A 26,607-nucleotide genomic window follows, 5' to 3' on the forward strand; every position below is an offset into this window, starting at 1 on the left:
TATAGTATGCATAGTATGCAACAGACAAATTTATCAGAGTATTCGAGTCATGCTGAGTTCTGGTAAACTCAGTTGAGTTCGACATTGTCACCATCAGTTTATCATTAAGTTTAAGAAGCTCATTTAGTGAACGCACAGACAGCACTAAACTCGACTGCATTGTTTGCTAACTAGGATAAAATTGGAATCCATGTGAGTGACTTTGAATCAGTCTTAATGATACGATTGATTTGACTTTTTTTCATAAGGCCTTGAGACAAGAGTTATTTTGATTTGGTTCTATGTAAATAAGCTCAGTTTTATTCATCTGAATTCATTTTCTATATTCTAGGTAGGCAATCTTTGTTACCCTAACTTTTTTCCTTAATTGTGCTGTAGTTCTTGGTGTGGAAGTACATCTACTAAAACAGGAACAGCTTATCATAGGAAAAGTCACTGTTGATAAGATAGTCACCACTCAAATGTACTCCGTACAATCACCAAGTAACCCTGTTAGGTAAGGACACATTAGAATAAAACAGAATGTCAGTCTTCAAAATTGAAAAATAGTTTTATGTGAGATGGGGTTTTTTTTTCTGATTTTAACAGGTAGAGTTAATTTGGAGAGGTGTGTCTAGCTTGCTAATTCTCATTAAAACTGTTGCTGCAACATTTTAGCTTTGTAAGAAGCTATTTTGGAGAGGTGGCCAAGATTTTCTGCATGCCAAGAAGCAAAAACTATCTCACACATACATATCTGACATTCTCACTCTTGATCAGAAATAGCCTAGCAGTAAAAACATGTCCAAATGTAACACTTCTTATCTGAGGAAAGTCTCTTTTTTTGTCATATGGTAAACATGGTAATTTTATTCAGTTAATGCTCCTCCCAACCATTTCACCTAAGTGTTTCTAAAGTTTTAACTGGCATATAAAAATAGAATGATTAGCTAGTCCACTATAACTATGAACAAATTTACAACTAATTTACTTCAGTCATCTATGACATTTCTCCTCAAAACAGCTCACAAATAAAGGACACATGCAGATTTACTGCCACTAAACAATACAAGACAAAAATTAAAATACACTAATTTCAGAGTGAGAACAACTTTCATTGTTGTGAACTAGTCCCGGTGATTTGAGCAAATAAAGGATTAGTAGAATAAAGCAGCTTTATAGGGTTTAGTAACACAAAGGGCCAAATCAAATTCCTTCACAAATATTAGAGAATGAATTGTCTTGCATGTACAATGTATTTGCAGGGTGACATGAACTTTGTCATGTTAATTATATATGATTTTCAGTCATTTGTGAGTCATCGCTTATGTAAGTGGTGGCCACACACCCACACACACACACACACACACACACACTGGTGCTGGGAAGTAAAATTTATGCAAAGATGGGCTTGTAGTGTCATGCCAGTAGACCGGTGGATCTCTACACATGAGGGAAATCACAATATTTAGGTGTGAAGTAGTTGTTATCAGTGTTACACATATGCTCTATCTTTAATGTTATAGCAACACCTCTTCTCATATTACCATGTTTTTGGTAATATGGAAAACATGCTAGTACAAAAATAGTAGTCAGCTTGTTTTATATTCAGCCTGGCAAGAAATTGAGTGAGCTTCAGAATATGCATTTCACCAAAGTGCGTAATGAAGCGACATGCAATCTTTCTACGTAGCTATAACTTTTTCGTATTAGTAAAATGTGCAGAAGATTTAAAAGGCCAACATTAAAAATAATAAAGCCTTAGAAATAAGATGAAATATCTAGATTTTCCCTCATACATATTTATTCATGAGAATCCCATCGAGACACATGTTTTCACCTTTAAGAGACTCACTCTACTTGTTTGAAGCTGAAGCTTTGTTACTTTACTTCATTTAAATTCAAAACTGTTTATTACCATTCTTGCTTAGATTTCAGACCTACAACGATTTTACTAGCATGACCTATACTTAATTTACTTAATTATTAAAGTACTTAATTATTAAAGTACTTAAGATTCTAACTTAAGTTTTGTTTGCTAAAGCCCAGGCTTTTATAAATATAACTGAATAGACTACCTACATTTGATAAACTTAACCATATGAGCAGGAAAGTGAGAGCACAAAAATGAGCTTTAATATTTAAAATAAAATAAGCGTTTTACAGCGAGGTCATATCTACAACACAAGAAAAAACTGTGCAGAACTATAACTGACTTCCACAGCATTTAATTAGATTTATTAATGGTTTATTAAAGATTGGTGTAGCCAGCTGTTGAACTCTTCTTTAAATAAAAACAGTTTACCTTCACAAATGAGCTGATAGTAGATGATATAATGGGTCTTTTGATTGTAATTCACAAACAAACAATAGCACAGCAGCTTCAGGGTCGAAAAAGAAGAAAAGGCTAAGCTAGCTGTGTTTTTGAGATTTTTTCTTTCAAACTTGAGATGATTAAATTGAATACCGGTTTCGGGCATTAAAGAAAATGTTTTGAGGTGTGGCAACAGCACTATCATATCCTGATTTGAACTATCCTGACACAACAATCCTGCCACCTACTGTTAGGTCAATGACTCTGCTGTTGATGAGACAAGACAAGTAAAGTGGACCCTTAAAAGTAAAGTTCCATTAGATGCGATTAATTCCTCGTGCCGAGGCTCAGAGTTCATTTTGGAAATAAACTGAGAAGAACGTTTCAAAATTTTCATAGCTTGAAGAGCAACATCACAAATGAAATACCTTATTCCAGATGTTTCTTGCAAGACATAAAAAATCAAGATTATGAGGAAAGCAGAGAAATTACTGGGAAAAGATGCACCGTCACAGCTCCTCATGAGTAACGACGACTAAATAGATTAAAGAGATCCAGCAGGGTGATCTCAGCATTAATGCTCACGATAAGATGAGGGAAATGAAAGAATTATTAGTCCTCAATGGCAGGAATCTGACAAGCACATCCAAGCCAAATGAATTCTTATTACATTCAACAAGACTAATAATAATGTTGAGTTTGTGGGATTATCTTGTACTCAGCATGCAAGTTATTATCACATTAAACACATTTTACTGGATTCCAACTCAGATTCTGTCCCATTGTGACGCAGCATGTATAACCATGCTCAGAAGGTTTTTTGTAGATGTCATGATGGATAATAAAAGCACTTAAAGGAGAGGATGGATGTTCTGTTTCAACAGTAAATTGGTATTTTTACTATCAAAACCATAAAATCTATAAGATCCAAATATATCAAGGAGGAAAAGCATAAAAACAGAAACACATGAAAGGCTAACGGTGATTGTGACCTCTCGCTGTTGTGACTAAGTGACCTTAATTACAATCAGCAGGCCAGTGCGGTTGTGACCATTTAGGGAGATTATATGAAAAGGATTACGGGTTCCTAAATGCCACAGACTAGCTGGCATTTGAAAAAAAATATTATCTCCACTTTTCCAAAAGTCGCAAGCTGCCACTGGTCTCGGGCCATCACTAGTTGACCGTCAGTGCCATATTAGTGTGCCGTATCATGGAAAGCTTTTGCTGACCAGGAAATAATGACTTTCTGATACAGATCTTCATAATTTTTTTCTGCCACAGCCAAAATTATAGCTACAGAATTTGTTTCAGAAAGTCAACTCTAAAGCCAAAGCATTCTTTGGTGAGTTTGAATTATTAGTTGTTGTTTTTTTGTTTGTTTGTTTGTTTGTTTGTTTGTTTGTTTGTTTGTTTGTTTGTTTCACTTTACTTTCTAGCTGAGTTCAACTCACCACAAAATGAAAAGAGGTTTGATTAGAATTGCTCAAGTCAGAAAAGCACTGGTATGGGCAATGCTTCCCTAACTGAAATTTTAAATATTACTAAATAAAAGGTGGCTTAACAAAAATGGCTTTCTGTATCATCACTATAGCAAAAAATGAAGCCAATCTTACATTTTTGTTTTTTGATTATGTGCAGCACTTTGTGAGCTTAAGAGCTTTATAATTAAAGGTGGTATGACATGGTAAATAGAAAATAAAATTGACAGAAATGTTCAGTCTGGGCATACTTTTCTGTTTCAATATTCTGTGTCCCTTTGGTTTGCCAGTCTGTGGTACAGTGTATTGTAGGGGATCCACCTTTCACTTTGTGTCACATTAAGGACATTTATCTCATTAAACACTCAGGTCTTAGTTCACCATGCCACAGGTTGGTCATGCACTTGTGGATGTGGAAAACTGAACTCTAGATAATGTGCTGCATTAAGTCATTAGAGGTAACCAGAATGAAAAAGCAGCACTCTCCTTAAGTGGAAAATATTCCACTATAAAACATCAAACAAAATTTACTACTCATCCTGCAGCCCTTTGTCTTTGCTTCTTTGTACAAAACACACAGAGGGAACTGAGCGCGATGTTAGTGTTTGCTTTCAATAAAACAGCAATTTGGAAAAGGAAAAGAGGAAAAGCTACCAAAGCATTTGGTTTCTAGATGGCATGTCTGCCTTGCTAGCTCACCATCAAACACAAATCGCTATGGACAAAAAGGACAGCTAACTTTTTTTCTTGTTGTCTGAAATGAAAGTAAGCTTTTCATATTTTAGGTTTGTCAAATTTACCAAAAATATTTCTCTTTACCAAATGTAAAAATAGCAAATATATATATATATATATATATATATAAATTTTTACATTTTACATCACTTAATCAGATGTTTGCATACATTAAGATTCCTATGATTTTAAGCATTTTGCAAAAGTTCAGGTAAGAAAAAAGCAACAATAAACTAACATGCTACAAGGTTTGCTATCTTGTTGTTTTAATCCTTACATTTTATAGCGTTTGTAATCAGCATTCATCAAGTCTTGTCACAGATTTTCAATTAGACTGGACTGGTATATTTTTAACACATCTATATACTTTGTCATGAATATTTCTATAGCTTGGTCTGTCTTGTTGAGGTGAACCTCCCCCCGCCCCACAATTAAACATATTTTGTAGCAATAGGTTTCTTTTGGGAATATACATTGTTAAATTATCTCCATCTTCCCATTACCTGCCCTCTTCCTGCTAATGAAAAAAATCCCCACATCATGATACTGTTATCACCACACGTCACCATTGGAAGTAGTGTGTTCACAACAATGAGAAGTATTGATGCAGATATTAACTTAAACACACTGGTGAAATCTTTATTGCTAATTCAGTGTCTATTTATAACAATTGGCTTCATTGGACTTTTTAAGCTCTCACAATAAAAGTTGCTGGATATATTTGAACCTCTTTTATTTGTAATTTTTTTTAAGTATTTATTATTTACTTTAGAAAAATATACACTGTGTGGTGTTAGTCTTGCCTAGAAAATCCTGCAAAAGCCATTGAGGTTTGTGATTGTAATGCAATAAATACAAAGAAAATCAACAGGTATGACCACTTTTGCAAAGTACTATAAATGGAGAGATGAAGGAAATGATTTACCCTCAACTTCTACAGTTCTCAAAAACTAGGCCATACTTTAAGCATAACACACAGAAGCAGCATACTAATACAATATTTAAGATATATACATTTTATTTATTTATTTATTATTAAATCTTTATTTATCCTGATAAAAACCCATTGAGATCAAGATATCTTTCACAAGGATGACTTGGCAAGAAAGGCAACAGTACAAGTCATATATAAAACAAGACAAATAGACACCAGTAACAAAAATAGGCAGTAGTTACAGCAACAATTTAAGGTTTGAAAACAATAATAACTTAAAATAAAAAAAAAACACCGTTGAAAGATTTGCGTTGTTGGTTTCTTAAAATGGAATACAGAGCGTTCTGGGAAACAAGTTCTGACAGTTTCACTTCAGACTGCAGAAATACTCAAAGCTTTCTCTCCCTTTTCTGTTCGCACACGAGGAACAGAGATGTAAACTGCCATTATGACTTCAGGCATAACATGATACCAAGTTTGTATACATAACAATAAATAATGAAATTTCTTTTTAGAAATCATAAATACCATAACTGTTAGGGCTACTTCTGTCGTTTTTTTTTTCTTTTTTTTTTTTTTAGAAAAGCCCCTCCGTTTTGAACTCTCGTATCCAGAAGCGACACCTCGACACAGCGATCACAAATGGGTGGGACTTCCGGTGAGCGGACCCGGAAGATTAGGATACAAGTTTCGCTGTGGCTGCCTGCATACATATGCTCGTTACTTTAAACGTATTAATGTAATTTAGACGGTTTTTATTCTGTAGTATTAGCAAGAATGTTATCTTTAGACTTCCTAGACGACGTTCGTCGCATGAATAAGCGGCAGGTAGGTATCGCAGCCTTAGTTTCCTCTCATGTAACGTCTGCCTCTTTGTACGATGACATACATCAGAGCTAACCACAACTAGCCGCTCAGCTCTTCATAATTTCGCTCTAGAGTTTACGTTATTAACCACCTGCAAAGTTAACTGTTTTATGCATATGTGCATTTTAAATAATTTATTTTTAACGTTGCATAAAGCAAATTTGCACATCGAGCGTAAATAGCACTCTTAACAACACTATAACGGGCGATTTACCCTAGTTGTGACAAATTACTGTCAATATGGTAGCCAGATTTGGTTCCTAACAAATTTCCTATAAATTAAACCGTCTTTCTGGTGCTGCTTTACTCATTTGATTATCGATATGTATTTAAAAACTTTCTGCTTTACACTTACACTGACTGTTCTGCCCATTGAATGACATATTTTGCTTTAGCTGTATTACCAGGTGCTGAACTTTGGCATGATTGTGTCTTCTGCTCTGATGATCTGGAAAGGACTGATGGTTGTCACCGGCAGCGAAAGCCCTATTGTTGTTGTTCTCAGGTAAATTTAGCATCATTATTTAACAGTGTTCAAAGTTAGGCTGCATCGCAATTTCACTCCATGCTTTTCAAATTGAACTTTGTCATTGTTGTTGAGGATTATTGTTGAAGTTTTAGTTTCACAAAAATATGCTTTATTTACCAGAAGTTTTTTTTTTAATAAAAAAAGAAATTGGTAAGAAAATGTTTTCAACTTCATATGTATCAAAAAGTAACTAAACAAATACATTGAACACATTTTTAATTGGCCTACAACAATGTTATTTCCAGCCAGATTTAAAGTTCTTACCTAAACAAACTGCATATTAACTTTTACTTTGAAAGCTGAATAATATATTCAAACTTTACCTTTTTGTCTAATGAAAGAACTGTCAAAACCTAATTAAAATTTGTTTTAACCACTAAAACATTTAAACTGACAATGATTAGTGTGCAATAATAATAATAATAATAATAAAAAATTCTCACTTTAGTGTCAGAGTTCTGAGATCTAACTTATTTTCTCAGAATTTTGACTTTAAGTGGCCACATTAAAAAAAACAAAGCACTTTATTGTGACATGTTCATCCAGACACTTAATTCTCCTGCACAACCTTTGCAGGTTCCAGCAAAATTGAAGAATGTAATTTATGCCAGAATTTCAAGTTTCATTTGAGCTATGTTTATTTTTTACTTAATCTAATTTAGATGGGATTATCTAAAACCAAGGTCTTAACATCACTTTAGAGATATGCTGCTGCTTTTCCAGATGTAGTTTTTACTGTGTAAAACTCTTGAAAATGTTGCTAAAATACCAAACAAATACACCTGCAACTATAGATATTTTCTCAAGTATCATTTTGTCTTGACCAAATCACCAATGCAATGTCTAGTTTGAAGTTTTCTTATAAAATATGTCAAACTTCACAGTATCAGGAAGACATGAAATTGCAATATTGTTCAATATTGAGCTGAAGACATTGACTGCAATTAGCTGACATTTTCCTGACCTCAGTCACCAAGATCTATACGTGTTTGCAGAAAACACAATGACAAGCCATCCAAGTGTCCAAGTATATCATTGGCAAGCAGAGTTTAAGTATATGCTACCTGAAATATTATAAACTTTCAAATAGTTCTTACTTATTCTGATAATAAACACATTAGAATTGTGATTTGAAATATCCTACTCTGTTGTGATATTTGGTGTTACTGTTGGTTATTTTTGCAAACATGAACATAACAAAGATAACGCTTCTTAGTTTCACACATTTTACTGTCACAACAACCATCATAATGTGTAGTTTGATGCATGGCAGTGCATGTTATGGTTTTCCATCTTTGTCAGCAAGCAGTCAGCATGATGTCTGTTCAAAATAAACTGTCGCATAACCTTAAAAAACACTTTAATGTCTGGTGTGATGCATTGTTATAGACTAATCTGGTTTTTAATAAATGTGTAACCTACAGTACTTTTAACGTCTACCTTAAAAATTGCACCAATAGCTAAAACAGTTTTTTTAGGCAGTTGGTGCAGTTACAGCTTTATTTATTCCTCTAAGATGGCTGTAGAATATTGTGTGGATGGATGTAGCGTTTCTCTGTTGTATGTCTACATAGCTAATATTGGAGCAACGTTGCTTAATGAAAGTATCATTTACACTTGTAGTTTTATGCATAATGTCAGTTAAAATAAAATGAGGTGAATCAGTATGTGACCCACACTAAAAGATCAATTCCTTGATTTATTCTGGATCAAAAAGCAAACAAACCAAAAAAAGCAAAAGGAGAAAAGCTGGATTTTTTTTTACTTATGAACCAATACTGTACACTTTCATGAAAATATTTTATTCTGACTATTATAGATATTTACTTTACTTTGTGGTAAATGTAATTAAAAATGAAAAGTTTGAATTAACTTGTTTTTTTTTTCTTTTTGATCTTGTTTAATTCCAGTGGGAGTATGGAGCCAGCTTTTCACAGAGGGGACCTGTTATTTTTGACAAATCGAGTGGAGGACCCCATCAGAGTTGGAGAGATTGTTGTCTTCAGAATAGAAGGCAGAGAGATCCCAATAGTACACAGAGTGCTAAAGATCCATGAAAAGTATGAATTCATGTTTTGTTATAATAACTTTTGAGTTTCTTTTACCAGAATTTTCAATTTATTGCCACCAGATTGGCAATAAATTTCAAACCAACCATGAATTGAGATGGAGAAAAATACATTTTGGATTCTCTTTCTGAAAATTAAGCTGGTGTTTTGTTCACAGACAAAATGGAGAGATAAAGTTCTTGACCAAAGGAGACAACAATGCAGTGGATGACAGAGGGCTGTACAAGCAGGGCCAACATTGGCTGGAGAAAAAAGATGTGGTGGGACGAGCCAGGGGGTGAGTTTTCGTTTTAGAAAAATAACTTGTGATTTACAGTTAGCTTGTTCTTTAAAAATGACAAATTCTGTCAGCTATTGATTTATGACAGAACAATTCATAGAGGTGATAATGACTAAATATTTTAGACCTGCCTGCTTTCTTGTTTTACTTTGATCGCTTGTTCACAAAAAGGACCCATTACAGTAGATGTTTCATGCCCAAATGAGCAGAGACAGAACAGATTGGTAGACTTGAGCCGTAGATCATTTTATTAGAAGCGTGTACATTTAGGGCGGGGGTGTAAGCAGGGCTGCATAATGGCTTTCAAGACAAAGTTAAGACTGAAAATTCCAGCTCAATTATTGGCTGGGGAGTTAAGATTAAGCTGACTGAGCAGCCAACCACCTGGACACACAGATTGGTAATATTGTGTCGTGTAGTGGGTGCTGAGCAAAAACAAATGTGGCGACTTTGTTTTCTTTTAAATATGTTGATATATTACAAACAAACAGAATTGGGTCACAGAATTGCTCCTAAACCTTCCTCTGCAATAGGAGTGTGCTGAAAATGATTGTCCTTCATTCTTTATTACAAGATTGAATGCAGCAATTGTAAATAAACATACAGGATAGCACGGCCATTAACAAGTAAGGTTAACAGTGCAACACATTATTTTGCTAGTACTGCAGCTCCATGTCAGCTGGCCCCTTTGTTCATTCCTGCTTGATGTGTGTTCAAAGTGGAGATGAACGAAATGAGAAAGTCTTGTTTCACTGATAATATTGCTAAACATTTTGATAAGAATATTTGTTGCGGTAGATTCTTGTTTTCACTCCTGTCATCTGTGCTCCTTACATTGTGACTTTTGTTGTGTTTTGGCATATTACCAACAAAACAAAGAAGGAACCTCTCAAAAAACAATTTTTATGGATGGCAGTAAAAAAAAAAAATATCCAACATCTCCTTCATTACCTTGAAAATTTTCTACTATTTTCAAAGGAAGGGCTGCCTCCCATTTTATAATTCTGATTATATGTAAGGTATATAAACACACAACAGTTAGACTTATGGTCATAATGTTCTCTACACTATAAAATAGATGGGTTAAGCCGGGGTCACACTACATGATTTTATTTATTTACTTTTACCTGAATTTTAATCCCTGATTAGTTTGAACTTCTGGAGGTGGATCTGGATGTTATTTGTTACTGTACAACATCATGGATATAAATGCAAAACACTAGGCATAATACAAACCAGATGGTATCCAATTTCTTAACCAACATTTGTCTCAAGTCAGCCAATGTGATTGTGTTGGTCATACTAGTGCAAACAGATTGCATAAAATGATCCTACAAATGATCAATGAGGCTGAGGTCAGAAGTGCAGGCAAGCCAATCTATCCTCCTCACCCCCAAATGGTGGAACTAGTTTCTGATAAACATGCTTTGTGGGGCGAGCACTGACATTTTGGAGGATGGAGTTTGGGATTGCCACTCCTTCTAGAATCTTATCTCGATATTTCTTTCCATTGAGCCTGTCTGCAAATATGACAACCTTTTTGGGGGGGTTTTCCAGTGAGGGACATACTGCCCTAATTTGTCACACTCCCTCCAATAATAACTGTTTGCAATTGACACAAAGGATTTGGTAAATGTTTTGTGGGCACAATACACACACTGACCTATGCTGTTCAACCCACCAATACATTTTCCTTACATATGTTGCACAAGTCAAGGGGAAGTAAACATGCTTTCCAATGGTGTGAGGTTTATAACCAAGAAGCATTGCTGCAACAAAAGAATATTTCACCAAATAAAAATGTTCTTACATTTTGTTCCAAGTATATATTTTCATATGGAAACACAGATGGCAGACCATTATCCCAATTGGCCCTGATATCATGATCATTATTGCTTTCTTTATTTTTAATAAGTTATATCCAAGCCAACATGTTAAGATAATAACATGAGGAAAAGTTGTTTTATGCTAGATTGAAAATCTAAAAAGATAAATGTAGAATTTAAAGCTTTATGTCATCCCATTTGACATAATGCTTAGTGCAGTAAATAAACTAAGATGTTTACATGCTGGGGTGACTGTAGATCAGTCAGTTGAGTGGTGAGCTTGTAGTCAGAAAGCAATAATGTAGTCATTTCAGATTTTTCTATATGTGGATGTGACCCTGGGCAAGGCACTTAACCCAAAGTTTCCTTCTGATCTGCGTATTGGTTTATGAATATGTTTTCCATTCTGTGAATGTTGATCTAGAGTAAAAGCCCGTGGAGTGATTGGTATGACTAGAAGAGTGTGATACAAATTCAGTCCATGTTTAAGGCATTATTAAGATTGCCTAACAGCGTTTTTATCATTTCCAGGTTTGTGCCATATATTGGAATTGTCACCATCCTCATGAACGATTACCCCAAGTTCAAAGTAAGTTCATTGTTCCTTGAAATAAGTTACAGCTAATTCCTTTCTTTAGTTTTAATCAGAATTATACAACGCATTGTGTCTGAGAATTTGCTGTGTTCGTTTCCTACAGTATGCTGTTCTCTTCATGCTGGGTCTTTTTGTCTTGGTCCACCGGGAGTGAGGCTCTGAAGCTTCAGCACAGATGATGGATAAACTGCGTCCAGAAAACCTCCGTCATGCCTTTCAAAATATATTTACTTTTCTTTGTCAAACCCAACTTGATAGTTTTTCTTTTTTTGTACCATTTGTTCAAACATTTTGTAGAAATGTGGATAGAGTGTTTACATTTTCAAAAGTCCAAGTTTTAAAAGTATTTTTGTGAGGGAATTCACTAGGATTAACTTTCAAGTCAGTGTAGTATCTGGTTTTCAGAATGTTAAATTTCATAAGTTAAATTTAAATTAGCTTTTGTTAATTGTCACCTTATTTGTTGCTTTTGGAAATATGGAAGTGTTGAAATATATAAAATCTTTTCAGCATTCACTTTGGATTACACAACCTGTCTTACTTTGTCTGGCCCTTCACAATTTTCTATTAATGTAGAGTTCATTATTGTGGGGGAAAAAAAAAACAAGAATTCACTTCAGTTTCTAGAATTGTAAGAAAATATGTTTAGCCAACCTTTTTACAAACCTATATTGGAAATTAAATTTGTGTCTCTCGTTGAGAGACTGGAATAAAAAGAAACATTTTAAAGCTTTTCGGTAAATTTATAATTATGTATGGTTATAGTTTCCACAATTGTGTCACTCATGAATATTAAAATCTGTAGGATTTCACATTAAAAACATCTTTTATAAGTGATTAAATAAATATTGTAAAACAGCTGTTACATTTGACTAAATTCTATAAAAGGTAACACCAAAACAACAACGGCTTACTTGGTAAATTTGTCAAGGTTTATGACGGTAAATGTTCATTTATACAGTACTTGGCTGTCATCCACCTCCTACACCATTCCCTCTCTAAACTAGAGACTGTTGGGAGCACAGTGAGAATTATTATTATTTTTTTTTTTTTTACGTTGCCATCAACACATCCTACCACAATCCTTAGAGACAAGCTGAAGCACAGAAGTGGCCTGTGTATGGAAAAAAATTTAAAAAGCAAGCATCAAAGCATTACACAAAAGAAATGGATGTTAAAATACAGATAGCAAAGGTATAAAAGATTTTCATATTTCAAATTGTTCATCAGATTCTTTGATCAAAAGTTGCTATAAATCTTTTTTTTTTTTTTTTTTTTCAGTCCCAATGTAAAGGAAGATATACAGTTTCTGCACATCAGAGGTTTTAGAGAACTTTTGTTCCAGAATTCAGTAAAAACTGTACATGCTGCCAGAACTTGTATAGTCTTGGTCCTGGAAAACCTTAGAGGTCTGAATAGTTTGTAATTGCCAGACACATCTTTGTGCCCAAGATCATGAAGTGCTTTATAGGCCAATATGAGAATTTAAAAATCTATTTTACCAAGCACCATCCTTACCATGAAACAGTGGTGCCATGATAATGCTGTGGGGATGCATTTCTGCAGTTGGGACAGGAAAGCTCACCAGGTATAATGGGAAAATTGATGGTTTTGAATAAAGGGAAATCCTGGAATGATACCTGTTAGAGGTAGCAGAACACTTTCCTCTGAACTTTATGAGTAGGACAATCTTCACAAGTCCACGTTGACATTTTTTCCTTCTTTGTGTTGATCTACCACATATAAGTGAAGTTTTTGGTTGCAACAAAATAATAAAAAGAACATTTAGGGAAAGTTTTGCAGTGCTCTGTTTCTGATCATGTTTAGAAATGACCTTTATAATTATCTTTGAAACAAAAAGTAGGCTCTCCAAATTCAGTGTTAATTCAGACTCTTGGTGTCTTATTTGTTAACCTAAGCTGTTTTTAGTAGCTATAAATCAGTGGAAGGATTATTTTTGCCACTAATGGAACCCAATAGCTTTGAACTTGGACAGCCACTACCTTAAGGCAAGTATTGCGCCTTGATTAATTTAGCTTCTGAGCTTGGGCAGTGTGATGCTGCGATGTTCAGACAGTCTTCTAATTAGACTGACATTCAGCTCTGCAGAATTTACCAAATCTCAATATGCGTGTTAATGTCAAAGGTTATTAAAAGAGCAAGACAGAAGCTGCTGCTCCTCGACAATACCTCCGACTTTAGCACCCTGAAGTGACGAAGAGGCCATCTGTCTTATCAGCTCTAAATTAGCGGTGAGAATCAGCGGGTTCTCTTGTCCTCGGAGGACTGATGATGAGCGCAGTAGCAAACCTCGACTGGCCAAATGTCACGCGGCGTATTGCAAAAAGGGCCAAACTGGGCCCCTGGATGGGTACGGGATGATGGGATCTGGGCAGTCGTTTTTGTTTCTCCCTGACGCACCCTGAGCCGCAAAACGGAATATTTATAGGCCTGGAAATGGAGTTAAATTTTGAGTTTTGTGAGAAACCGAATTGGGTTTCATTTGTTGGACCATAATGATGAGATGAAGATTTGAATATAATATCCGATCCTGGGCACTGAATATAAGTTTTACTTTCGAATTCAATAACTGAGATGAATAAACTTTTTAAAATGTTCATGATATTCAAATTTATTCAAATGCACGTGGAAGAGAGAAAGTTATGATTTCATCAACTAAAACATTTTGATGCTTTGTATTTTGTTTCATAAAATGCTTCGCCTTACAACTTTGTTTGATGCTTAAATTACGCACAAGCATCACACTGAGCTGGCTGATGTCATCTTCATTTACGCAGCCGAGTGAATGAAAAGTAAACGCAGCCCATAAGGAGAGCCAGAGCCCACCCCGACCAGGAGACTCTATAAAAGCGCCATGATTCTGCAGCGATCCAACACTAACAAAGAGCCACTTGGAAAAAATTGCGCTCAGGAGGACAGATCCGGAGTTCGGGTGAAAATGAGAGGACTCACGCTGTCTAATGTTTGCCACTGTGGCTTCTTCACATATCTCGTTTTTATGTCTTTGAGCGCAGGAGACAGTATCTCTCTGACTGAGAGGGGGAGTAAAGTTACGAAATTCAAAGTGACTCCAAAAGGCAATCTTTGGGCAACAGGTAAGAAACTATTTCTTTTGAATGTTGACCTTCCAGTAAAATCCTATAAGTAATATTAGGGTTTTAAACCTTTACGCACACATATTCTAAAGGGGTTTTCCCTATTAATTTTTCACTCAAAACTAAATTAAGCAGGTTAAATTTGTTTGTTGTTGTTGTTTTGGTTTTGCAGGGCATTTCATGGGAAAGAAAAGTGTGATGGACACCCCTTTGCTACGCTCACCCGAGGACCAGGGTGTGAACGCGGTGGAACTCAGCCTCCCGGCTGAGCAGACCTCGCTTGTCCAAGAGTTTCTGCGGGTGGCGTTGAAGGCGCAGATGGACACAGAAGAGAGCCGTTTGAAAGATCAGGTGAGGACAGAGGACTCTGTCTTCGCTACCTTTTCTTTTTAATGCACATATTTTTCAGATTTCTTCATCTTAAATCTAATGTGATGTTTTCCACGGTTGGTTTCAGGAAGCGGAGCTGCTGGCGAAAATCTTAGTAAACTGATGCGGAGGTCGGAAGAGTGGTGCGCATGGACCGAAGACCTCGAGGGATTAAAAATAAATAAATAACCAGAAACAACCTATACATTTTCTGCTGATTATGATTAAAATCATCTGCAACATTTCAACAATGTCCCATTTGCAAAAGCTTTTTTCTGTTAATATTTATTAATGTTGTATTTATTTAGGCTATTTGTATTAAATAATAAAACATAAAATGAAAATGATGTGTAGCAGGTATTTTATGAAAGACTAAGGTTTTTCCATGTTAACCCTCCAGACAAAACATGTTATTTTTCTTTTCCACATTAATCTTTTATTCTTCCTCTGGGCAAAGTCAAAAGAGAATGTCCTAAAATCCCCCTTTAGGTTAAAAGAGTTTGACTCATGCTCTACTTTTAGTTAAGAGGTAAACAGTTTAACAACAGGGTATGAAATGGATAGAATTACTTAAGTAATTATAGGATCTTTCAGAACATTTCAGAATCTGCTCTAAGATTTTCCTCCACATGGGGTTTAATGTGACCTTCTCTCTCATTTATAGACCCATTACTAACATCTTTTTGTTTCATTATTTTATGATTCTTCATTCTTATATAAATACTTATGTAGGCAGCTTACATAAATCACGTTGCTTATAGCTCCCAATGCATTTCAACATAAAATCGATAGCATTTTTTTCTTTCCTCTGCAAACGAGGATGATCCTTTCTCTCAATCAATAGAAGCAAAGGGAGATGGTTCATGCAACTTCTTTGCCTCGGGCGACAGTCTATTGGATTAAAAACAGCTGGGCTATTTCAGTGTCCTTTCCACAATGCCCTGTCTATCTATCTTTTTTTCTTTTGCATGTTCAAAGTGAAGAATTTGTGCTTTATCTGAAACTTTTAGAGGTCTGAGTTCAGGAAACACTCAGCTGTTGTGTTCTAAACAGTCTCAAACCACTTTGTTGGTTTGTTGAGCATCTGCAAAACCGTAGTTTCTGACAAATGTCTATTAAACTGTCAGAGACACTTAAACCTGTATTCATGGTGCTGATGAGATTTGTCATTACATTTCAAAAATAGGACAGTGTTCATCTAAATTAAATTTTCTAATGCCATACTTTATGGCTAAAGTATAAACTTTCAAATTTGCAACACAAACAGCTGATTAATTCAGTTTCTTAAGACTAAAGTCTTGGTGAGTACCTCTCAGTTACATAAACATTGCTTCCCAAATCAACACATTGAGAATCCATCTGCAGGTGCAAAACTAAGAGGAAGTAGGTTAGTAGGCTGTAGAAAATGGGATTCGATTTATTTAATGAGAGGACACACAATAGGTAAGAAAAATGTTTTAGTAAAAGGTATCTTTTTTGTACCTTTGGTGTTCAAGATTTTCTGTTAGCAAACCAAAATTTTTCTCTCTGTCAGTAGCAAAATTTCACCCTCAATATAAAATTCAAGGTAATATTTTCTCATTAATCTAAAATGGCAGGCAGTTAGGCTTGTTGCAAAATGCAATTAAATGTGTTGATAGAATAATTATGCTTTGGCTATCGGTGTGTTAGAGATGTGTGGAGGGAGGGAGGTGTTATAAATGTGTAATTATGTGTCTCATGACTAAAAGTTGCAGATCCAAACATGTTGCAAATTGTTTTTTGTTGAGCTGCTGTTTTCACATAATCTGAACACATGCTTCCTCGCTCCTTTGGGACTGAGAGAGAAACTGTCTAATTCATGATGATTGACTACGTATGATCATTTCACATCTGTAGCATTGTAAAATATATGTTCATTTTTATTTCTGTCATCTTTTCTTCATAAATAAATAGCAAAAATCATTCTTGCCAAGATATAATCGTCTTTGAACTGATGATCTGTCCATTGAGTCATTGTGCTACCTAAGTGGGTTGGAGCTTATGTGAAACATATGAGGTAAATATAAATCAGATAAAGGAAGAGTTTGTTTCTTTGACACAGTTAAGGTGAGGTCAAGACACAGGTTTTTTTTTTTTTTTGTTTTTTTTATCGGACATCAGTTTTGGCAGCTGTTGATCAGAGAGAATAGACAAATAAGGGGAACCAGTAGCCACCTGCCTTTCAGGAAGGTTGTCAGTTTGATTTTACCTTTCTCCCTCCACATGTCAGAGGGTGCTTGGCTGTGACACTTAAACCCAGATTTTCCCCATCCTATGCATGAATTGTGATTAGAAAAGCACTCCATGAATGGAGTTTCCATTTGACCAGTTTGTTTATGACTTAAACAGAAATTCAGTATTTTAAAAGTCCTATTTATAAACAGACATCCAGCAAACAGTTCTTATGAAAGCAGATGTTTTCTCGTGTGGTACAGTTGCAACTGTAAGCCTTGTTTTTTCTGCCATACATTTAGAGGCTGTTGTTTTTTTTCCCCCTCATTTTCTTTGCAGAATAGCTCAATCTCAGTCAGATTGGATGGAGAGTATCGGTTAACAGTAAACTTTAAGATACAAGCTTGGCTATCTAAAAAAATTAAGAAAATATGTTGATGTTTTTGGTTGTTGTTTTAATGTAAAGAAAGGAAAGTTCATATGTGTTGTCGTCACACATAGTATGTCTTTTCAAACACAGTCGATGGATCTTAAAAGGATAATTTCTTGTCCTGTGTCATGCAGAATCTCCAATCCCCATGTACACTGATAGGCATGTTGCTGCTTGTTAGTGGGATAAATGACCTCCTCTCCTTCACGTTTTAATAAGTAATAAAGTGTAAATTGTATTAGTGCGAGTTTCCTCAACAGTTTTGTTTTTATCGAATTAAACAGATTTTTATTTCACCTGCTTGTGAGAACATGTGTGATAGCCTTGTTTTTAAATAGTGAGCTACTTTCTTATAGGTCTGCCTTTATATTGTTGTGATTGAGTGAACTAAACCTAAATTTTCATATATTAAAACAAAAACACTATGAATTTTATATTCTGTGGGTGCTTTGGTGATGCTGACTTTTAATTGTAATTGCAAAGAAGTAGTACTTGTTTGTTTTTGCTTGTGGGATTCCTGGGATGCTGTTTTATTTCCTTTTATCTAAGCTTGTCTGCTTTTACCATTGTTGTTTTAATAATCAATCACATAACAGCCTTGAGGTAAATGTCGTGCAATGAGAATGTCGGCTCTGTCAGCAGATAGGCTGAGCTCCTGGTGTTTGTCAGTTTCTCTCTTGTTCAGTTTGAACACCAACAGCTGACAGAGACAAATGCGGCAAGCGTTGGCTCAATAAAACCAAGGCTTTGGGCACCAGGCAAGTCATCATTGACTTGTGCCACAACTCTTTTTTACTAATGTGTTAGTCTCAGAAGCAGTGCCCGACATGGATGTGCCATGAATTTATTCACATCTAAAATATTTATGCTGTTTAAATAAGAATCCCTGACAGGCTTGTTTTCCCAACATTCCAAATCTTTATCATTCAGTTTCAACCCTACAGTAAAATTAATGATGATATACTGCCCCCCTCTGGCATAAAAAAAACAAAACAACAAAAAAATACACTGCACTGGGGTTGACTTTCCTTGTTGATTTTTCAGGCTTTATAGCAGCATAGCAGGTTTGAAAAGTAGAAAAGGGAAGCTAATAAAAATAAAGTCATTTACTATTCATTGATACAAAATGTAGACTAAACTTGCATTAAATGTCTTGGTTACAAATCAGGTGTCAGATTACATAAACAGAAAACACTACTTTAAGAAATGTACTTAGCAAAAATTTTTAGCATAGTTTTAGTTTATTTATTTATTTATTTATTTATTGGATTTAACAGGAACAAAGTAGTTAGACATATTAGACAAGAATACATCTAATGTTCTTCACAATAAGAATATAGCAATTTGCTCATTTGCAACTCTAATCACCGACGGCAAAACTAAACACCTGCCACAACAATACCATTAGATTAAAGCATAAATTTGTTATAAAATTTATTTAATTGCCCAGTTTCCTGATTGAGCATGGTAAATTAATGTAACTTTTACAAACAGCAACAGTTTGTCATTTATCTGTTGCACATAAATTGCATCTCAACACTTATTGATACTCCTCATAAAGATGTGGCAAGGTGTGAGGATCTGTTTTCAATAGACTGGTTTGTTTTGTTTGGTTTTGCAGTTCCATAATCTGACAGGGAGAAGTTTAGAAATATCAAACTTCTAATTATATTACAATTATTAATGGGTGGAAACCCATATAAAGAAAAAGCATCCTTTACAAAACGACTTCTACCACATTATTCATAAAATAAAGAAAAGAGAGGCATCCAGTTAGTCAGATGTGTGCTGATGGTGCACCTGCACCTTTGCTGATAAAATAATAAAATAGCTTCGGTGTGTTCATATCCACATATCCAAAATCATCTCTCTTCCATGGCCATATTAGTCTACAGATATATTCCATAGAAAACCCATGGATGATCTGAACAGTAAAATCATAAGACATGATCTTCTAGAAAATCATGCAAAGATAATTGGCTCTGTGTTAGACAGCCAATGAGTGAAAGAGTAAGACTTGGCTAAAATATGTAATACAATCGGTTACAAGCTAAAACACTATTCAGATCTGATTTTTGCTGAAAACTCTTACTTTAAATGAAATATTTAAATTTCTGAAAAATGCACTGAAAGGCAAAGGTTGCACTTCAAGTGTTCAGTGTAAGACTAAGCCACTGGTGCGAGTAAATGTATAGGGTTAAGATCTGTTCAGTACTTTGCTTTGATATTTTGATCATCCCAGACATTTATACAGAAATTTTAATCTGACTGAAACTGAAGCAAGGTTTTGCAGCTTTGAAACAAATTGAACCATTTCTTAATAAAACAGAAACTTGTAGTTTGCTTGTTAAATGTTCTCCGACACACTGATGTATATAAATAAATACAGCATAAAAAATGTGTTAGATGCAGTTATGTTTTTGAATTGGTATGGTTTACAGTAATGGAGTTGCACGTGATTTTCTTTGAAAATATAAATAATAATACAGTGATCTGCACCACTGAACAAAAAAAATATGTGGTCTGATTAAGTGTTTTATTCTTCGTTAGGTTTTTTGGGTGTAAAGCTGTAATAAAATAATATACTAATCAATTTCAAGGCTTTTTGCACATTTCCCAAGAGATGGAAGTACCTAGAGTGTGAGACTATTTTTCCATCAGGATTTTGAGAAGAAACGTTTAAAACACTGTTTTTGACATGTTTTAAAGTATGTGTTACAAATTTAAGAACTTTTTAATTATTCCGACTTCTTCCTGCTTGAATACAGCAGACTGTGAACAGGCAGCGTCTTTAGCAAAGGCCTGTTCTGCATTAGATTCCTTGTGGAGGATGTTCATGCTGGACACTGAGTAGCCTATTCTAACCATAAACCATACCATATTATTTCTACAATAAAAACATGTTTTATTGATTTACGTAATATTCTAATCTTCTGTGAAAGTGAACATTAGGATTTTATGAGCTGAGTTCACTAAAATAATGACCTAAAAACGTTTATTGAGATAAACCTGCCCACATTTCAGAGCAGAAAGCCTTTCGGCTGTTTGTTTTGAATGATGATGTCAACATGAGCACGTGACCTCCAGCCGTTGTTTGCAGTGATTTCATTGGTCGAGCCCGGAGGAATCTGAACGGTGAGGCAGACCGAAGCCATTTTATTATTTTAACAGCAAAGGTGCAGGTGCACCGAAAATTGTTGCCCAAAATAATAATTAAATAGTTGTTATTTCAAGCGCTCGGGTTACAATGGGGCAGTGCGGAATCACGTCGTCCAAAACCGTTCTGGTTTTCCTCAATCTCATATTTTGGGTAAGAAAACGACAGATGGTAGAACAATGTGCAGCATCCCGATGATGAGGCCGGGGATTTGGAGCGTTAGCAGGGCTGCAGACTGCGCCAGAGATGCGCTGCGGGGAAGCGCTATTTTATAACGAGGGGCCAAATTGACGTGTTGCAAGTTTTAGCGTCACCATGGGGTCGGTCGGGGTTGATTGGAGGCTCGCGCATGCTTTAGGCAGCTTTGTGTTGTGTTGGTGCAGCTCTAGTCTTAGCAGCAGTGATGTAATGCAGGCAGCAGTCACCGGCAGGTAGCGACAGCTGACTTCACCTCTAGCATTATGTGATCTACAGCGCATAAAGGGAAATTAAGTGAAATGAGAGCGAAATAATCCCTCTTGTTTTACCTATTTTTCTGACTAATGTTGCAGAGTTGCTCAGTTATTCTTTTAGCATTACAACCATTTATTCATCCTCTATATTAGAGCAAATCTGTTGTCTGATTTCTTATAAAATACAAGATTACTCTAGGTTTTTAGGCCTACCTCTGACCCCTGTCCCTTTGTCTCTCTCTGCAGGCTGCTGCTGGAATCCTGTGCTATATCGGAGCTTATGTGTTCATCACATATGACGACTATGACCACTTCTTTGAGGATGTGTACACTCTGATTCCAGCCGTGGTGATCATAGCTGTAGGGACTCTGCTGTTCATCATCGGTGTGATTGGCTGCTGTGCAACAATACGTGAGAGCTCCTGTGGCTTGGCAACAGTGAGTTTCAACAGCTTTGACTTAAAAAAGAAATGGCAGAAGAGATGTAAATGTTTTCAAGTGTATTTTGCGATGCTGGTGATTAATGCTGATGGACTGAAATGGTAGCCTGCATCTTTTAAGTTTTAATCCTCCTCAATAAACACACATATATTCCCGAAGATGACAGCTTTATAATATTTGTTTCTTCATTCAAGAATATAAAATCTGAACTCAAACTGACCCAGATCTCAACCTCTAATCACTTTCTCACACTTTTTTCTACACTGTTTCCCCGACTGCTGCTTCCTCACAAATCCTCAAAATCTTAAAATTAATACTTTTTGCAACCCAATTCCTGTTGTTTCTTGTTGAGTTTTCACAAACTCTAAGGCACGTTACAAACATTGGGCCACCACTTCCTTCTTTTGTTGGTAATTTAAGCCTTTATTTATAGTTCCAAATTATTGTTGCTGTGGTAAGTAAGCATTGCATCGGTTAGAGAGCAATGCAAAAGCAAAACTGCAAACACATTCTATCCAATTATTCAGTTACTCGAGCATGAAAAGGTTCTGGAGTACCGTAACTGGTTTAGAATATATGATTTGTACTGCTGGTCAGCTGGCTGAAACAACACTGCAAGTTTCCTTTTCTTACAGGAACAATAACTTTTCCACTTTTTGAATATTTCTTTTCACGGAAAATAAACAGTCATGGTTTGGAAATCCCATCATAAGTCTGCAGGATTCTCTCTAACAGATATTGATTGAATAATACCATCTTGTTGTTTTACTTTGCTATACTAAATGCAAAATAATGCAGTGGTATAATATTCCACTCAATAAGCGCTATTAGACTTATACTAAATTTTAGTGGGAGTTTAGTTGTTGCTTAGTCTACATATAAAACTGTAGATATTTGTAATTTCAGTGACAGATTTAATCAGGTATCCTGATATATAAAAAAAAATAAACACATTTTTAGTTTAAGTTGTCAGTCAACTAAACTTATCCATACTAGAGTTAAATAAATTGACTGAATGATAATGTGTTTAATCATTTAAGCCTTTAGTGACTAAGAACAGTTAAGAAGGGAGTGCTTTTTGCTGAATTTGAGCTTGTAGTTTTCACTTAAAGAGTGAGAAAAATGACTGCCTGGTAGGATTTAGAGGCGGGGCTGTTGCTGGGTTATCTTCTGGTAATTCTGTTCCCTGGCAACATGAAGTACCACCTGAAGGTGGCGCAGTGGTTGGAGGAGCTCAGCTCAAGCTTGAATGGAGAAATGAGTAAGGTGCATATTGTAAAAAGCTTTTGAATGCTGAGAGACAGCCAGCACCCCGATTATTGTGGCTGTTCAGTCAACACAACGTGATCTTAGTACTCAGTGAAACAAATTAAAAGAACAAATGAATATGCTTATTGACTGATTTGCTTAATTGTCTAGTGCCTTGCAAAATTGTAAATACCTTTCAGCTTTTTCACATTTTGTCACATTTGCCACCACAAAGTTCAGTCTAGTTTATTGGAAACCAACAAACATTGTGTTAAAGCAGAAGAGAAATGACACATAGTTTTCAGGGTTTTCTATGTCATTTTGTGTAAAACAAAATCTGAAAAACAGAAGGTTAAAATCTTTTCAGCCCCCCAAATATGATACTTTGTAATGCCTTTGGTAGATATTATATCTTTTGGAGAATGTCTAAAGTAGTTTTAAACATCTTTAACCCTGATATCTCCTAACTACATTGAAGTAGTTGTATCTGGTGAGGCCTCAGATTAGCTGCTGTTAAAACGTCTCATACAGACAGTTAAGTATCCTATGAACTTTGCTACTCTTGCTTTACATCTTAGAAAACCCTAATAAATTTGATGTGTTGAAAATGTTTTTAGATGTCTGTACATACTTCAGTTTTGTTATGAGAAATAATTTCAGGTTATCTTGAGATTCCTTTCTCCTTCAGATGAATCCTATTGTTTGTTTCTCACCGTTTCAGTTTGCTGCGATCCTTCTGCTGGTGTTTGTGACAGAATGTGTGGTGGTTGTTCTCGGCTACATTTACAGGGCGAAGGTAAGCACAGGCTCATTCTCCTGCAGACGGGTTTCTGTAGGTGAAAGATTGTTGCTGTGGAGACAGTTGAACAATATTTTGCTGATAATTTGTGGCTGCAGGTAGAAGATGAGGTGAATCACTCCATCCAGAAGGTTTACAATGAGTACAGCGGCCCCAACACGGATGCTCCCAGTCGAGCTATCGACTATGTGCAGAGGCAGGTGAGGAAATATGCAAAATTTGAAGGACTTCTTATTAGTTTATGAGCATTTTATAGACATTGGGGAAGTAAAAATCTAACATTAATGATTCTTTTTCTCTTTTTCTTCTTGATTATTTTTCCCTAGCTTCACTGCTGTGGTATCCACAACTACTCTGACTGGAGAAACACACGCTGGTTTAAGGAGTCTAAGAACAACAGCGTCCCAGTGAGCTGTTGCCAGCCTAACATCAACAACTGCACCGGCACTCTGACCCGACCAGCTGATCTCTACCAAGAGGTACACACAAGAACTAATTACATTTTCTATTCAGGATGCTGCTAGGGAAATACTGCTGCATGCAAAACTTCGTGCCATGCCATTTATTTTCTCTCCTAGGGCTGTGAAGCACTTGTGGTAAAGAAACTGAAGGAAATCATGATGTATGTCATATGGGCAGCATTAACTTTTGCATCAATACAGGTAAGAGGTATGGTGTCGAAAAGGCAGAAACGTCTAAGAATGACTCTAAAATGTCTGTTTAAATGTTAGTCTTTGTGATGGACAAAAAACAAAACCGTGATAAATCTTTTCAAAATGTTTTCCAGGTACAGTTAATCTACAAAACACACAAATGTGTTAGAATACAGAATTTAGCTCAGAATTCGCAGAGGATAGGCACCACAACCGCTGAATACTGGAGACTCCCGCTAAAAACTCTTCTAACTGCCCATTTTAATAGTTTAAATACCAAATATGCACTGGTATGCATTAATATGCACAGTGTAAACCATCAAGCACTCTTATTTGTTTCTGCTCTTGGGGGAACAGCCAATCAGCTCAAAGGAAAATGAATGGTGCTCTTTGATTAGCTGCTTTGCAAATGCCTGCCAATAGCACGTGAAGTAACATCGCTCCTGAGTATTTCAGCATCCCAAGCAGGGATTAACAGCATTTAATATTTTAAATATGCTCCATGAAAAAATTTATATCTGGAAAAATTTTTCAGGACTAATTTGAAGTTGGATTTTTCAGAAACAAATTTCTGGAAAATCCAACAAGAAAAACTGAACAGCAGATTTTTTTTTTTTTTCAGGTGAATTGTGGTGGGTAAGTTCATCTGACAAAATAATTATTTGTGGAAAAAGCTTTGAAATGATTTATGTTGGCCTCAGTTTTTACATTATGAAAACCTGGTGTTTTATCAGGGGTGTATATACTTTTGTGAGCTACATCATGTTAGCCATGATGTAGAATGTATTTATGTAAATCTTTTGAGTTGTCCTTTATTTCATATTCTGTTTCCAAGGACCTAGACTTTATGTAATACCTTAAAAATAGCATCTCAGGAATGACATCTGTATTTCTGAATACAATTTAATATCACCTTCTCTGGTCCTCCTCTTTTGTGAAATAATAACAACACAAAGCATAGTAATTCTGGCTTTTATTTGTTTTTTTAAGTAATCTGAGTTAATAAAAATAAAAAAAACAACAGTCATAAGATGTGTTTGAACTTATGCGTTTCCTGTCTGCAGATGCTGGGCATGCTCTGTGCCTGTGTGGTGCTGTGCAGGAGGAGTCATGATCCGGCCTACGAGCTGCTGGTTACCACTAACAGCTACGCTTGAAGGACACAGCCCAACCGCTCTCAGTAAAACAAAACAAAACAACAAAAAAAAATGTCCAGGAGCTTCACCAGACATGTTCACACTAGATTCAGCCGTAGCTCAAGCACACCTTGCACAGCTCATAAAACTGGCGATGAGGTTTCAGTGGGTGATGGTTTCAAAAGGAAAGTGGTTATTTATTAACATGCTCTCTGAGTTGCCGTTTTGTCTTAGTCTTTTGTATATAAGCCAAAGCTGTAAATGGCTGATAATTCAAATTCATGTTGCAGATATTTTTCTTGTGTTGCAATTTCTGTTTATTCAGTGATGATGATGATGAAGAAGAGTTCCTTGCACTCATCTATAAAGATAATGATTGTGAGTATTGTAAGGGATGTTTGCACAGTGACTGGAACTCTTGAGACACTTAGTTATTTAGTTGCATAAGCTACTTCTCGACTTCTATAACCATACAGTAACTGTTTAAAATCATTGACTATAAGTAATATTAAAAGCAAAGTGATTTTTTTTTCTTTGTTTTTATCTGTTGTGTTGCAGCTAGTTATCCTTATTTGTTCTCAGATATTTAGGTTGTAGCTAACGTATTTTCTGTTTGGGTGTAGATGTTCTCTGAATCAGGCTTCCCTAGTGAGCCATTGCCAGTATAAACTGCAGTGCCATTTGTACCATTCATCAGCAGTGTTACATAAATGCTTCAGTGTGCATTCAGCTTGTTAAATTCACAGGATGACTTCAGTTTGTTTTCCTAGTTAGAAACCTGATGCGAAGAACTATGAAATGTTATTTTATACCATGTTTGTGACGTTGTGTACTGTTATTTTTTTGGGCTGCTAAGTTGATCCCGTAGATATGACTAGTGCTACAAGAGAAATGTGAGGCACTTAAAAGTTGTGTTTGACTTGAGAACACACTAGAAACAAATAAATTCAAATATTTAACCTGGACTTGCTTTTATTTGCCATCTTATTCACAATATATTACAC

At 35.6% G+C, this 26,607-nt stretch overlaps 3 protein-coding genes across 3 annotated transcripts; all 3 read left to right on the forward strand.

The window, feature by feature from the left end:
• The first annotated feature begins 6,054 nt into the window (after nucleotides 1–6,054).
• On the forward strand, nucleotides 6,055–12,351 carry sec11a (SEC11 homolog A, signal peptidase complex subunit). Its single transcript, XM_044133260.1, has 6 exons — nucleotides 6,055–6,271; nucleotides 6,706–6,815; nucleotides 8,750–8,899; nucleotides 9,066–9,185; nucleotides 11,546–11,603; nucleotides 11,713–12,351. Exons 1-6 carry the CDS (start codon nucleotides 6,221–6,223, stop codon nucleotides 11,761–11,763), a joined length of 540 nt encoding a protein of 179 aa, XP_043989195.1. The 5' UTR covers nucleotides 6,055–6,220; the 3' UTR covers nucleotides 11,764–12,351.
• A 1,816-nt stretch (nucleotides 12,352–14,167) lies between these two features.
• nmbb (neuromedin Bb) lies at nucleotides 14,168–15,272 on the forward strand. The gene is made up of 3 exons (XM_044141787.1): nucleotides 14,168–14,725; nucleotides 14,898–15,076; nucleotides 15,183–15,272. Exons 1-3 carry the CDS (start codon nucleotides 14,485–14,487, stop codon nucleotides 15,216–15,218), a joined length of 456 nt encoding a protein of 151 aa, XP_043997722.1. The 5' UTR covers nucleotides 14,168–14,484; the 3' UTR covers nucleotides 15,219–15,272.
• A 5,584-nt stretch (nucleotides 15,273–20,856) lies between these two features.
• tspan3b (tetraspanin 3b) lies at nucleotides 20,857–26,562 on the forward strand. The gene is made up of 7 exons (XM_044143997.1): nucleotides 20,857–21,027; nucleotides 21,573–21,764; nucleotides 23,737–23,811; nucleotides 23,913–24,014; nucleotides 24,141–24,293; nucleotides 24,393–24,476; nucleotides 25,532–26,562. Exons 1-7 carry the CDS (start codon nucleotides 20,965–20,967, stop codon nucleotides 25,622–25,624), a joined length of 762 nt encoding a protein of 253 aa, XP_043999932.1. The 5' UTR covers nucleotides 20,857–20,964; the 3' UTR covers nucleotides 25,625–26,562.
• Nucleotides 26,563–26,607: the final 45 nt, after the last annotated feature.

Source organism: Gambusia affinis, linkage group LG02 (assembly GCF_019740435.1).
Source record: "Gambusia affinis linkage group LG02, SWU_Gaff_1.0, whole genome shotgun sequence".
Taxonomy (NCBI): domain Eukaryota; kingdom Metazoa; phylum Chordata; class Actinopteri; order Cyprinodontiformes; family Poeciliidae; genus Gambusia; species Gambusia affinis.